At 45.7% G+C, this 14,626-nt stretch overlaps 1 protein-coding gene across 1 annotated transcript in view; it reads left to right on the top strand.

Moving 5' to 3' along the window:
- Positions 1-14,626, top strand: part of LOC146174624 (multidrug resistance-associated protein 1-like) — an 86,074-nt gene that overhangs the window by 37,416 nt on the left and 34,032 nt on the right. Inside the window, exons 10-18 of the mRNA XM_084583797.1 lie at positions 607-861; positions 1,600-1,803; positions 4,835-4,981; positions 6,827-6,911; positions 7,234-7,427; positions 7,947-8,123; positions 8,712-8,879; positions 11,609-11,853; positions 12,421-12,619. Coding sequence (XP_084439923.1) covers positions 607-861; positions 1,600-1,803; positions 4,835-4,981; positions 6,827-6,911; positions 7,234-7,427; positions 7,947-8,123; positions 8,712-8,879; positions 11,609-11,853; positions 12,421-12,619 — 1,674 coding nt within the window. The remainder of the gene's footprint in view (positions 1-606; positions 862-1,599; positions 1,804-4,834; positions 4,982-6,826; positions 6,912-7,233; positions 7,428-7,946; positions 8,124-8,711; positions 8,880-11,608; positions 11,854-12,420; positions 12,620-14,626) is intronic.

The raw sequence follows: 14,626 nt of genomic DNA, 5'->3' as shown, positions 1-14,626 counted from the left end.
AATCACGGCTCGCTTTAGTTGTACGAGAGCTGATGAATAAAGGTCTGCGGTGAGCATTACTGAATCGCAAGAATTAAAGATGATAATTGCTACGAAATATTTGCCGAGTCTACTGATGCTAGAAATTGCTAACCTTCCAACTGTAATGCTATGCAGCGATCATTGATTGGATTTGAGTGGAGCGAAAAGCCGACAGTATATTTGGACAGGCACACATGAAAGGCAAATACCACCGCTCTGTGCAAGATTTCTGTCTTTGTCTGAAAGAATCATTTTTTTTTTGCTGCCGTGAATAAACTGCCAAGATAAACCTACTAGCTCGCTATTCCTGAGCACCTTGTAACTGTCCCCCTCGGTTATCCTAACCGTTTACCGCATGCGCGTTTCTCGGCCTTCTGTAAGGCTTTCACTCCTCCCTAGCTTGCGTCTTTCTTCTTTTCACCATTGATGCTCCCGGTTTGACATAAACAATGCCGTTTCACCCCTAAATATATCTCTCAAATGAGCTAATAAAGATCTGTCGATAATACAAGTGTGGTTCTGTTTCCGCCTTATTACACGCTTTAACCGTTCATGTTGATGCCTTTACTCTTGCTTGTTTCGCAGGCTTTGGTTCTCTCCAGCGTCGCGAGGGGTCAGTACACGACGGGAGAGATCGTCAACCTCATGTCGGTGGACACCCAAAGGGTTATGGATTATATCCAAATCTTCAACCTAATCTGGATAACGCCCCTGCAGATCGGTCTTGCAATCTGGCTTCTTTGGGGACAGCTGGGAATAGCCACGTTGGGTGGCCTTGGAGTCATGATCATCCTGCTGCCCATCAACGGTGTGGTTACGGCATACATTAGAAAGTATCAGGTAAACTTCTAAGTTCAGTGCATATTATCGAGTATGGAAGGAGCACTAATCAGGGTCTGCACGGAACACACAATGGAGATTGAAAACATACTTGCACCGCGTTTCCCTTGGTGTGGTTCAGAAAGACGCCAGATAACAGCGAACACAAGCAATCTAGCCCAGTTCGCAATCTTACTCAAGGAGCAACTTCTTTGGCACAATGAGCTGTTCGTAGCGTACCGAATGTTTACACTAATTTTGCTGCAATTTCTTCCGTAGAGCACCTCCATTAATTCAATTGTGGAACATAGTCTCTGAGGCATAGGTTTGGATGAATAGGTTGGCACTTTTTCCATGCTACTGCATTGGTTCTCATGAATGTGCCAATGTCGAAGGAAAATGTGGGAGGCATTTCGGCGTTGCCGCTTCATTCTTGCTTGCCGCGTTCTAATGCACTGAATAGCTGGTAAAATTTACTGAGATCGTGTGATCATCCCTGTTGCCCGAACACTTGGGGGTGTTTGGCGAAGCCGCTGTCAGGTGAATTTATCAGCCTATCAAATGCCACAAGGAAAATTACGTAAAGCATTGGCTAGCTTTCACGAATAATTAAGCACATTATTCATTTGCTCCTCTGTTTTTAGATGAGGTAACTGCTATTACTGATGAGACCTTACAATGTCTAGCCCTTTGCGAATATAAGCATTTTCAGGATATTAACAATTTGAAGTCGAGTGTGCCTCCTTGTCCGAATTGCAGGTTCAACTGATGAAGCACAAGGACCGGCGTCTGAAGCTGATGAATGAAATTCTAGGTGGCATCAAGGTGTTGAAGCTATATGCGTGGGAAAAGTCCTTCCAGGGGCGGGTGCAGTCCATACGATCAGACGAGTTGAAGTCCCTGGAGGTGCAGGCCTACCTCAGCGCTGCTGTCATCTTCGCGTTCACCTGTGCCCCCTTCTTGGTGAGCATTTGAACGCATCCTAGCGCAGAAAAACGAAGACCGGTAAAAATACTCGACAGGCGCTAACTTTAAACTGAAGGTTACAATAAGCAAAGTCAACTGGCCCACCTCTCCAATATTTTGTCGCATTTTTTCTAGCCCAGCATTTACAAAGATCCACATAATCGAAGTCACTGTGAAGCAGACTACACAGAAAAAGCAGCGCATTATCCTGGGGCAACTTTAACCGGGGCAAATGACTTGCCTTCTTGATGTGTCAACTTTACCGGAAAGCAGACGCGCGCATTCTTCGCGTAAGCATGTTGCGAGCAGCTGCAGACTCATTTCCCCCGAGGAAGCACGTTGTGACATTCATCCTGTTCGCGTTACGAAGGGGCAGGTGCTCTGCGCTGTGCAGACGAACCGGAGAGCTGCACAGGCTTCATTTCGCACAGCAATACCTTCTGAAACATGGTGAGACTGTTTTAACGGTTGTACATTGTCTTCATCTAGTACTGCCTCTGCAGCCGACAAATTGGGTGCGCAGTTGAAGATGAGACAAATCGCGCGACTCCTCGGGCGTCGAAAGCTTTCGTGTTGGCTACGTGACGGCCAATTGTATTTTGTTTTATGGCAAGTTTTCAAGCGAACATTTTTTTTCCCGTGCTGGCATTAGGTGCCAATGGTTCATTACTTCACGAAGTAATTTATGGTTCGACGAGTTCGTGCTAGAAAACTTCATATTTGATATTTAGCTAATTGTCGTACGGATTATTTTGTTTCTGGGAGATGAACTAGCTTTCAGGCTTTTTTTTTTATGCTGGCTTTTCTTCTTGCGTGCGCGCTTGCTGGGTAACGGCGCTCCTCCTTAACAGCAAAAACGTATGGTTGGCAGCAAAAGTTTATGAAACTTTTGTGCACAGAAAAAAATTATTCCGGTGCAGTAGCTCGGGCCAGTTTGGAAACAGAGGCGTACGTGCTCCTTTTGCTAACAGTACTAATGCTTAGCGACGTAGAGCTAGGGTACTTTATTTTCCAAGAGCTTGCACCTCACAAATGTCTGCTGCCTCGAATACAAATTTAACGCAGCGGCTTCTGCGTCTTGCATAATTTTGATATGCACACAGTATACTAGCGGTGTCAGTAGTAATTTCGCATCTATCGCGGGTCCAGCTTAGGACACTGTTCGGAACGTTGCGGAGAAGAATAAATTCGACCACTAACATCTTTTCTAAGGATTCGTGTATTCACACGGAAATTCATTTGCAGACAGTGCGATGTCCAAGAAACTTCAGACTGGTACGCTCGACCACGTTGAGCTGTAACTGAAGTCGAATACAATTTACCACTAATTGAAGAGCATTGAAGGAAAGCGTAGCAGGGGGCGGCAGAAAGTTAGGTGGGCGGATGAGATTAAGAAGTTTGCAGGGGTCAAATGGATGCAGCTAGCACAGAACCGGGTTAAGTGGAGAAATATGGGAGAGGCCTTCGCCCTGCAGTGGGTATAATCGGGCTGATGATGATGATGATGAAGAGCATTAGTAAAAGGCTTCTCTCACAGGTGGTAGGCGGAATAAGGTTGCGCAATACAGCGGCGTTACAGTACTGTAGCGCTTGGAACACGGCTCATTGCCACAATTGCGCTTGCTATACTTATGCTGCCCCAGTAGCTTGAAGTATTTCAATTATCAGCGAGTAAGTTGTAAGATCTGCCAAGCAGGCGTCCCAGATCTGCTCGGTTTCATGTTAACATTGGCAACCGAAGATCTTAAACCTCGCAATAACCAAATGGAGGAAGACCTCTTTATCCAATACTCTACGGGCAGAACGCTTAATCCAAAGTAGTGTTTATAAGTGTGCAATCACCTCTCAAAAACACATTTTAGGTGCAGGGTGCCACTGTCAAATATTTGCTTGAGCCACTTAAAAAAATTAACACATCTTGCAGAATAAACACAAAAACAAAGTGAATATGACTTGAGAACGATTGGACCGACGCTCACCATCAGTCGTTGTTCACTTTTTTGATGCTACCAAGAATCACGTATTCTTCTTTTTCTATACTGGACACGCAGTAAAAACGCGCGCGTATGCTTTTATGTAGCCTGAGCATCCATGAATCTAAAACATTAAATCATGATGACAAAATACTATCATAGATTTTGCTTAGAGGACGCATGACATTGACTTCTCAAGCAGTGAAAAGCGACTGTTTAAAAAATATAAAGGTTTACACAAAATAGTTTATTACACCTGTATTAAAACCTTTGATTTGGCTCTGGTAACTTTGAGGCTATCTTAGAAGTGCACTGAATAAAAATCGAAGTGCTAGACCAGCCCTTATATTGTCTGCTTTCTTAGTTCGCATAAGTAGTCTTCGAGCGCTTTCCTGGATTTTGAGTGCCTTTGCCTATCACTTTGTACTGAGGTAGTAAGAGTGTACTTACACCAGTGAAAAGTTTGCCTCATGAGTTAATGCTGGAACAGGCACTGTGCGGCCTGAGCTGGGCCTCACTTCCGCCTAGCGAGCCAGTTCCAGGTTCGGTGGAGCGGTAATATAGTGGTGCTTATTCATGCTTTGGGCCCAGGATGAGGACCATGCCATGTTAAAAGCACATTTTGCGTACACTTTCCAGGTAGTCGCGCAGTCGTCTTGACTAAGCACCCTTCCACTAAGGATTCAATTCTTGCTTTGTTGGTTTCATAGAGCTTGTTGCAGCTTCGGTATTTGTTGCTGCAGCTCTCTCCAGTTTTAAGGGTAGCTCCCAAAGCTCCGTTAGAACAGGAAAGTCTTTATTTTTAGCTGATGACATTTTTCAGTCTGTGGCACATTTTATCCAAACTACTGACGCTCGACAGAAAAGTACGAGTGCTCAGCTAACGCGAAGGTGTGCAGCTGTACCGCTGATACGCGGAAGTCGGCAACTTCACTCAGGCGTGTCCGCAATTAAATTTCGCTATGTGCCCGACAGGCACACAGTTTCATAGTCTGACGTTTACCGCTGGGATACAGCTATTTCCGTCAATCTGTTGATTACCACATTTCTCGCAGGTGGCACTGGCCAGCTTTGCCGTGTTTATTTTCATCGACCCAAATAATATCCTGGATGCCAACAAGGCCTTCGTGTCACTCTCCCTGTTCAACATCCTGCGTGTCCCGATGGCTTTCCTGCCAATGCTCATCACCTTCACTGCTATGGCAAGTGCAATCTCAAGGTTTATTTCTTCAGCCGCCTGCACGCGGCTAAAAGACCCTTTAAGATGTCCCTAGAGAACGATGGCGCATGAAGGTGGTTCACCGGTTAATCTCTGAGTGTCTGCGTGCAACTCGCAGCTACTTTGGCTAATTTGAGTAACTAGCGTGCAAAGGAAAGATTCGTTCACGCTCGAGTACCATGTTGATAATATTGTTGTGGCTTGATTTGTCCAAAGAAAACACAGCTCATTCCGGCAGGAAAACGCATGAATCTAAGAACGACATTCACTGCCTAGAGTTGACAGCCATTGAAATGAGCTGTTCTGCTTACAATGGATGCGTAGCACATTCAACTCACAAGGACCAGCTGCGGTCCAGGCATCCCACGTTTTGGTTGTGTGCGGTGAAATGGTAAATTACTCGAGGAATATTTGCAACAGAAACGTGGAGAAGGGCTAACTGATTAGCCATAAATGGTATCAGCACTTAGCGAGAAATAAACTATTATTGTCGCCATGCACTCTATACATGGGCGAGCTGTTTTTATATTATGCCTTGTGCAAGATATATTGCGCAAGTAAACAGCGGCATACATAGCAACCCTCTGCTTAGTATTCACGATTGAGATCGTGTTTACATGAGATGCAAGTTTTTTTGGGCTAGTTTGTTTATTCAAGAGCATGCATGAACTGACCCAGATTTAAATCCTCCTTCAGTCTCCCGTTTGGAAGGTTATTTTCAGCTAGCTGCTCTGCGTCGGTCGTGTTTGCTATTGCAGATATGCTTCTGAAAAGAAAAAATGCAGACGCACGTACGAATGCTAAAGATAAATAAATGGCCAGAAGTGATTCCATGCATGCCAAAGGTCCATTATATCCTGCACAAAGGGGCTAGGTAATTTAGCATCCCGATGTTCTTTTCTGCCTGTTAGAAAGCTTGTGCTGCGGATCCCTTGCATCCCCTGTGATAACAAAACTTAATGCTGTAGAAGCATTAGTCCTTATGTTGACTGTGGCACTTACACCGTGCTCGAGGTCACCATGTCCTGCACCAGATCTTATATCGACAAGATGGTGCTTTTTGTTAATGAAGAGCTAACGCAGCGCTCAAAAAATGTCTTATGATGAGTGCTTGCATGTTTTAAAACTAGTACACCTCCTTCCGTTGCATTAGTATCCTCGGTAGAGGTAAGCAAAATACCACCATCAAAGCAATAGTTCGAGAAGCTGTACAGGGTTGCGTTACTTTCCGTTCTCTGTGCAGTTAATTGATGAAAATTGTTTCGCACCTCGCGTGTTTCTTCGGGCTCGTTTCCTAGCTTCCCTGTAAGGTGGGACGTGCGTAGGTTTGCGAAAATGTAATTTATATGCGCTAGTCATACCTTAAATAAATCTGCATAAGTAAATAAATTTTATGGGTTGCCTTCCTTATATACAAGTTTGTTTTTCACTAATGAGGTGAGAAACTCGGATGCAAACCAACTAAACCATCTGTTAATTCTCTGGAATCTAAAGGTGAACTTATACTCTAGGGTATGGACATACCAAAAAAAATAGCAGTATTGACATAATAAATTGGCCAACGTAGGATGCGGCCCGGTATAAGACGGGCCTCGAGGAACGAGGCCTTGTCACGAGCACAGATAACGGCTTTTACTAACGATGTCCCAGACTAGGAACCCGATCAGCCTTCCCCTTGTCTTAAACGTCCTGGCTCTCGACAAAACACTTTCGTCACCAGGTGCATCTGAAATATTACATCCTCTCTTTTTAATTCACCCTACTTTCGTTAATCGAATGAACGTTACGAACACTTCAACGAACACGATAACCAGATTTTACTTTGCAGTTCTTTGTGTCGCTGGGCCGGATTAACAAGTACCTCCGGTCAGACGAACTGGACCCGAACGCCGTGCAACACAACACCGGTGAAGGTTTGTACCGTGTATATCTTGCCATATAAATAGTGGAGTGACTCGTGAAACAATTTTTCTTGAGTGGCCTCCCCTTATGTCCTCTTAATCGATGTTAGAAGCTGCAAAATGTACTTCTCTGTAGTTTATTTTAGGGACATAGCTGTTGTCTCTTCAGACGGAAGACAGGAGCTCAATTCGGACCTACTTGCTATACAGCCACTCATTCACCTGTGGTAGATTGTTTTTCTGAGACAAGTATTGTAGAGATAAAGGGACTGGTCTCCAATACTACTCACGCGCCTATTTTTTCTTCTGCCATGAATGATCTCTCTTATTGCAGGTGATCCTTTGGTGATGAAGGATGCCAGCTTTGCGTGGGCGAAGGACTCCCAACCAGCCTTAGATGACCTGAACATAAGCGTCCCGAAAGGTGCTTTGACGGCCATAGTCGGTACGGTCGGCTGCGGAAAATCCTCCATGCTTTCCGCATTCCTAGGCGACATGGTCAAGCTCAAGGGTTCCGTTAGCATTAATGTAAGTGAGCACTAATTGTGGTTTGATTTATCAATACGTCTTGCTCTGTTGGAAGTGCGATGCAGTATGTGTGTTTCAGAAGGAAGATGCGGCTTTAAATGAAGCATGTAAGAATTGCAGAGTAGATGAAGCGATCACATGTAATATATTGGGTATGATTAAGCATACAAGACTGAAACTTGTGTCACGTTGTGTAAATGTTGAGATAAGCATTGCTATATTTGACGCATATATGGTGTGAACAATGACTCAATTTTGTTCGTTGCATCGCTAAGAGGATTCGATGTCCCATCCTACCTCGACATCAAGCTCACTATTTGGCAAAACGCTGTAGGTCTCTGAAGTCCTGAATGAGCGAAGGTAATAAAGGTGTGTCGCGGATGAAATAATTTAATCAAATTGGATAGTGCCGTCTGTGTGACTTGTGAAGTTGAGTGGGTGAATGAGGCATCCAAGGAAGTGTCGCAGTCCTAAACAGCCTATTCTTGTCAATAAAGCCAAATATTTTTGCGCGCGTAGGGCTCTGTCGCCTATTGCCCACAGCAAGCGTGGATCCAGAATGCCAGCGTCAAGAGCAACATTACCTTTGGCCAGCCATTCGACCGTGACCGCTACGAACAGGTGATAGAGGCTTGCGCTCTCAAGCAAGATTTGGACATCCTGCCCGGCGGGGACGACACAGAGGTCGGAGAGAAGGTGCGACGCGCGACTTTTCCAGATATAATAAAAATGCAGCTAGGGTAACGATGATCTCAGCTCAAAATATGAAATTAGCCAATTCCCAACAACCATGTTAAGCCCCTTCCAAGATACTTCTCCTGGAAATTTAGCTACTGTGTTTAGCTATTGCTGAGCTTTTCCAGTTCGACGATGCACATGTCAGCTGGGCTTCAACATCCGCTTTATATTTATTGCGAGCTTTTATTCAGTTATAGGTCTTCTAACATTACTAACATAAAAGTAACTAACATAGTCTTCTTAACATAATCGGTCGTTTATGACCATTCCTAAAGATATCCATAACATCTGCATATATCATACAAAAGTTTGGAATGCTGTAGCGTGCTCTGTGAAACCTGTGCTAAATGATAAGGCAAAAGCACTGCGTTCGTGTTGTCGCTTACAATCATAAGCGCTCCAATGCTTGGGATTGTTTTGGGGCGCAGTGCATGATATGATAGTCTCCTCTCTTATATTGTTTCTGCACTAACCGAAATTAAAGCAGGCAGGGGACACTACGGCAGAAGATCGTGTAGCCGATACTCTTGCCTCCTTCTTTTTCAGGGTATCAACTTGAGCGGCGGCCAGAAGCAGCGCATCAGCCTCGCTAGGGCCGTTTACAGCGGCTCTGACATCTACTTCTTCGATGATCCGCTCAGCGCTGTGGACTCGCACGTCGGCAAGCACATCTTCGACAAAGTGATCGGACCTAAAGGATTGCTGAGAAAGAAGGTATACGCGGAAGTCGACACCGTACGTTTTTTACGCACGGATATCATTATCCAAATCCTGTGACCGGCAACTCTGGGCTGCCCTCCTTATGAGCGAATGTGTCAATTTCGCCAATGACTAGTAGCACTCGTTCGGCCCGATGTCGCACTGCTCCCAACGCCAACCAATGTTTTGCGGTCAGCAATTGCGTTGGTGAAAATTCTAACACTGCAGGGGGGAAGTTGCTACACGCATGAATCACGTTTGTTTTATTTCACGTGCTTTTTGCTAAAACAATCATTTCCCGGTGCCGTCAAATGTGAGGAACACCGGTGTTAGTGAAACCTTGAGATGGTGCTTGGAGCAGCTCCGACAGCCGTGTCGCTGCCAATCTTGAGTTCATTTCCGACAGTGACTGATTGCGCGGAGTGCTTGAACGTACACAGTAAACGTACACCAGTTAGTATTTAGTGTGTGAGCCTTAAACGCCCGCAGGAATGCGCCGATTCGTGGATTACGACTACGCCAGCAGCGTGTTTGTCTACCCAACAGCGGCGCCGAAAGCGGCTGGCTGCGCTCGCCAGACAGGGTCACATAGGCGCTTCCCGCTCAATGTGCACGTGCTTTGTGATGTAAGCAGTGGTCGATTTGGGGTCACTACTGCCAGAACTACGCTCGATCACTCTAGACTCGAACCCCGCGTACCCGCGCTAAACCTACTCGTTGCGGAACGGGCCGGCAGTTCAGCGCAGACTAAAATTTCTGGTCAATGTCATTGCTGATGAGGAGGAGGAGCATATAAGGTGTATCCGCTTGTTTTAATTTAAAGCGCCGCTCTTTGGCGCCCGTTCCTTGTCATGCTGGCACTGAGGTAGAGGTGACTGCCGAGTGCGACGTTATGCACAAAGAAAAAGCCACCCACAAGATCAGCGTTTATTTTTGTGCTAATTCTAGCTGAAAACCAATGTGAAAAAAGAGCTGCAGAATTAAGTGGGAAAATAAATGCGGCATGCTAATGAAGTTGCCGATAGTGCTAAGGTTTTTGGGAGGTAATTTGGCGGTTAGAGGTTGAAACGCTGCTGTATGCAGGCACGTTTTGGTAGCAGGAGAGTGCTTGGATTTTTTACCTTGTAACCGGGACCACCTGTTCGACATCAAATTTTCACGAGAGCCTGATATTATGCGGGTGGAAGCAAATGTCAACATATGCATCTGTGTTCTTGTATGACTCCGAACAAGGCATATGGGTGATCACAGCTAATATTCAAGTCTAAAGTTAATGTCTTGCTGTGAACGCAACAGGTCCCGCAGGTCTTAGGCCAAGCTTCAGGCTTGTTTGTGTATGTTCGTAGTTGCTTATAAGATGCGTGAAGTATTCCTTCCGCATCATTTTGACCGGACTGCAGCGTTATAACTACTCGCAAGAAACTAATTCGTGTTCATGTGATGGCCAAATCCTTCTCTTTCGAGCGTGGCTGATGTCACGCAGTGTAAATTATGACAGGGGAGAAGAAAGGTCTCGGTCATAAAGAGCTTATTGTCATTGTGGCCCTCCTACCTTATGTACTAACTATACTTCACAGGTTGCACCGCGGCAGATCGAGTGTGCCGTGCTACATTTTGTCTGCACCTCTTGAATTATGCTTACACTGCTATAACCTTATTGTCACGTGGTGGTGACAATCGATGGCACTGAATACTCTTTATTGGGCTGACTTGCCCCCGCAAAAAAACTAAGCGATTCGGCTTTGGCGATAGCAACAATCGTGCTAGGCGGTCGTCGAATAAAGAATGCCCGTTGCACCCGTCAACGCTGAATTTAAAGGCTGCGAAGAAACGTCGAGATCAATCCCCAAACAATGACTATCACAACCTGGAACATTGCAGAACCACCGCAAGTGGTCGGAATCTTCGAGAAACATCTCGGTGCATCCTTGCGCGACAGAATGATACAGCCTCGTCTCGGGACAACAAAAATGAACAAACACATAATTGATACATGCGCTAGATTCACAGTGATAAGGCAGCGTGCCAGCGGCTGTCTAAAAAGAACAAATTCGAATGGAAGGAAGGAACAGCTCAAACGGACGGGATGTGTAGAAAGGCGAGACAGACACAGCTCATCTGTCTGTCTCGCCTTCCTACACGTACGGTCCGTTTGAGCTATTCCTTCCTTCCTTCCATTCAACATGAATCAACCAGCCTGACAAAGCCCTCTGTTTGAACAAATTCGAATGACTGGCGGGAATATCAAATGACAAAGCTCCCACTTACATCGTGTGTTACCTCTTTTCATCTTGCAAAATTTCGTAGGTAGTCGTGCAAAACGTCGGGTGTACGTTCTTTTCATCATACTACCTACGTTGGCAAGCCTCGTACCCTAAGGTGTACTATAAATTCGAAGCTTATGGGATTTTACTTACGTCGCTCGGACTATTAGGCAGCTATTAAGCAACACTTCAATATGCTAAAGCTTTTGCACGCGCATACGCGAAAATATTGCTTGAACTGCCGAATGATGTTCATAGAAGTCATTGCACGCGACAAGCTGCATGAATATCTCTCCAATGCTTAGATCAACTGTTCAGGCATATTACTTTTGATTTACTACAGATACTACTCACGATGACCAAACCTAATCTGGTTTTGTTCGCCTATCTTTTCAAAAGGTCATTACAAACTCTTGTGGAAATACTTTTGTAGTGTGCTTACAGCGGTGCCTGAATGAGTTGTGCATTGCCTGCACGCAGACCCGCATCCTGGTGACCCACCGGTTGTCTGTGCTTCCCCAAGTGGACATGGTGCTCGTGATGGGTGACGGCAAGATCAATGATGTGGGCACCTACGACGAGCTACTCACGCGAGGTGGCGCGTTCTCCGACTTCCTGGTGCAGTTCTTGCAGGAAGGCGAGGAAACAGAAGGCGTCTCCGACGAGGACATGCAACTGCTCGGAGAGATTATCTCTCAGGTCGGCGCATCCACAGAGCTGGCCAGGTGCGCTCTTTCGTGTGGTAAAAGCTCGAAGAAAGTGTCTGAATAGGATCTCTACTTTCGTCCTTGCTATTTTGCGGTCCTGAAAAAGTTTTGTAAATTCATCATTGCCCGGCTAGCATCGTAGAGCAGCTTTTTTTCCCGCGATCATTTGTGCACTGTGTCTGCATTCTGCCTTTACTGACTGTAAATACCCTTCAGATGACTTGCTCTACAGCCCATCGTGTAGCCTTACAGCAGACACGCCGAAACAAAACCGGACTAAACGGACAGCTCTCAAGAAGTACGCATGGTTCGTCGAGATGTTCTTTCCTGCCGCAACGCGGCTGAGCCGAAAACGGGTTGCGTCCGCAGTAATCACTATTTAAGCCTTTAAGAAGTCTCACGGTACGTTTGCTAACGAAGATACATAATTTCATCTAGTTATTAGAGCACTTAGTAACTTATGAAAACAAACAACGAAGTAGCAACCTCGAATCAGGGTAATAGAAACTGAGCAGTTCATTAGGGGTTCATTACTCAAATTGAAATGGTCTTCCGGCGCAACTTGTTGCCGCCCGTACATCGCAGGCAATACTCAAGGCTGAGCGCAAACGAAAGCGACTCGACGTCGGACACCGAGCGGCGCGCCAGGCGGCGGCGCACGTCTTCGACGAGAAGTGCAACAGAGAAATCTGCCCACAGCAAGGGGAAACCCGAAAAGACCGAAAAGGCAGCCCTGGCTGCCGGAGCAAAGCTGACCGAAGAGGAGAGCGCTCAAGTGGGCTCGGTGAGCTGCGACCTTAGTTTGCTGCGAGCGGCATTCAGCGTAATGGGCAGTGGCAGGCTCTGGCGTAAACTTGGAGTAGGCATTGCGCAAGGAAACAGTGTACGTGACTCATCACGTAGAATACAAAAACGTTTAATAGATTCTGGAATGTTTTCTGCATTTTTTTCTGTTACGATTTTGGGTTGGGTTTTTTAAACCCCGAACAGTGGTTGTAACGCTACAGACGGGTTAAGTTTATGTGAGCCATTAAGCCCACGAAGAAAACCATGCCTATTCATTTTCTTTAATTGCAGCTCACAAGCAGGCCTGAAGAGTTGGCGCGAATGGAAATGAGCAAAAGAGCGACTAGACTTAAGATTTGTGACCTTAACCTGTCGCCGACGTCAATGTGCTTTGACATCACAAGAAAAACAATGCACTATTCACTGTATTTCCCACAGTGCACATGTATGTTCACGTTTTGTGAAGTTGTGGGTGTCAGTCGATAGGTGAAAGCTGAACATTCATGTCTGCCTCTTAAGTTTCGCAAAGAAAAGTCAAAATGCGCGATATGGCGTCGGTACCACATTAAAATTAGAAGCACCTAAAAGCTGAGTCGAGCCACTTGAAGAAAGATCCCGACCGGGATTTGGAGAGTAAGCATCAACTATTCGAACACCCCAATCAAGGTCAATAGAACGCTTTTTTCGGAGGCATAAGAGTGGCGCAAGATCGAACAGCAGAATTAAAGTAATCGCCATCTCGCAAGAGCCTGATTATAACTCCAAAATGATCTCGTAATAAACGTGCTATCAATGTCTTGATTTGGCCTAGACGATTGATGTAGGTCTCTTGCATAACAGTAACGCGCTTCATGTGTGCAAATTCAGCGACCTCAGCGAGCTTAGCTTGATGCGAGATACCACGACAGTTCAAAGTAGGTATTGCTAGAGAAGCTATAGTGAAAAGTGAAGGGCCACAATAATTTATTGATGAATAAAACATTTTGAGTTAATCATAGATGGTATATTAATCATGAAGCACATAAAACAAACGATTTAAAAAAACTCCAAACGCCTTATGCGAGAAAGGTTAACATTTACAGAGCTTTACGACAGCAAAAAAAAAAATAAAATTGTACGAGAATACTGCAATGGATTGAGACTGCGACAAATCATTAACGAGTACACACTAAGATAAGGACATGACAATGCTCGGAAAAGCAAACAATAAAGCAAGGGTAACTGCTCAAAGAACCAGGCCCAGCAGTTGCACACGGTGCCTGCAAACTTATCGCGAAACGCAAGTGTTTATATTAAATACTGTGTACACCGTAGCACACAAATAAGAGACAAAGTAATTGGTTACGTAAAAAAAAAGGAGGGGGGGGGGAGGTCGACAGACAGCCGTGGGAAGATTAAGTTAGTATGGCAGTCACCAATTCTAGCTTGTTGTCATAGGTACCAAAGGAACAAGTGCGCCTCACCGTATGCTACGAGTTGGCCAGACAAGTATTTACAGACGATCAGGCGTAGTTTTCAGAGCCGGGAACATTGCACGGGCCGGAGGTCAATCCTCAGCGAGGCAACGACGACACCACTGCACAATTATTGCGGCTGCAATAAATAAACGGGCAAATGGTTCGCTCCGGTACCTTCTGCCGTAGTGTGTTCGAAATTGAAACATACGGTACGCACGCCGCTAGAAGGTCCGTGCTACCACACTAACAGGGGACTGAATCCATGGCACGGCTACTGCTTTTCGATTGTGGTCCTCACTTAACAAGACGCCCGACTACTGTGCCGGAGTTCCCGGGATCGAATCCCGGCCTCGGCGGCTGCGTTTCGATGGAGGCGAAACGAAGTGGCGTCCGTGTGCTGTGCGATGTCAGCGCACGTTAAAGATCCCCAGGTGGTCGAAATTACTCCGTAGCCCTCCACTACGGCCCCCCTTTCTCTCTATCCACTTTCACTCCCACCTTCCTCCCTTCCCTTACGGCGCGGTTCAGGTGTCCACAGAGCAAGTGTG

The sequence above is a fragment of the Amblyomma maculatum genome, chromosome 11 (genome assembly GCF_055883805.1).
Source record: "Amblyomma maculatum isolate TAMU_Amacu chromosome 11, ASM5588380v1, whole genome shotgun sequence".
Classification (NCBI taxonomy): Eukaryota; Metazoa; Arthropoda; class Arachnida; order Ixodida; family Ixodidae; genus Amblyomma; species Amblyomma maculatum.
This window is presented reverse-complemented; position numbering and strand designations above follow the sequence as displayed.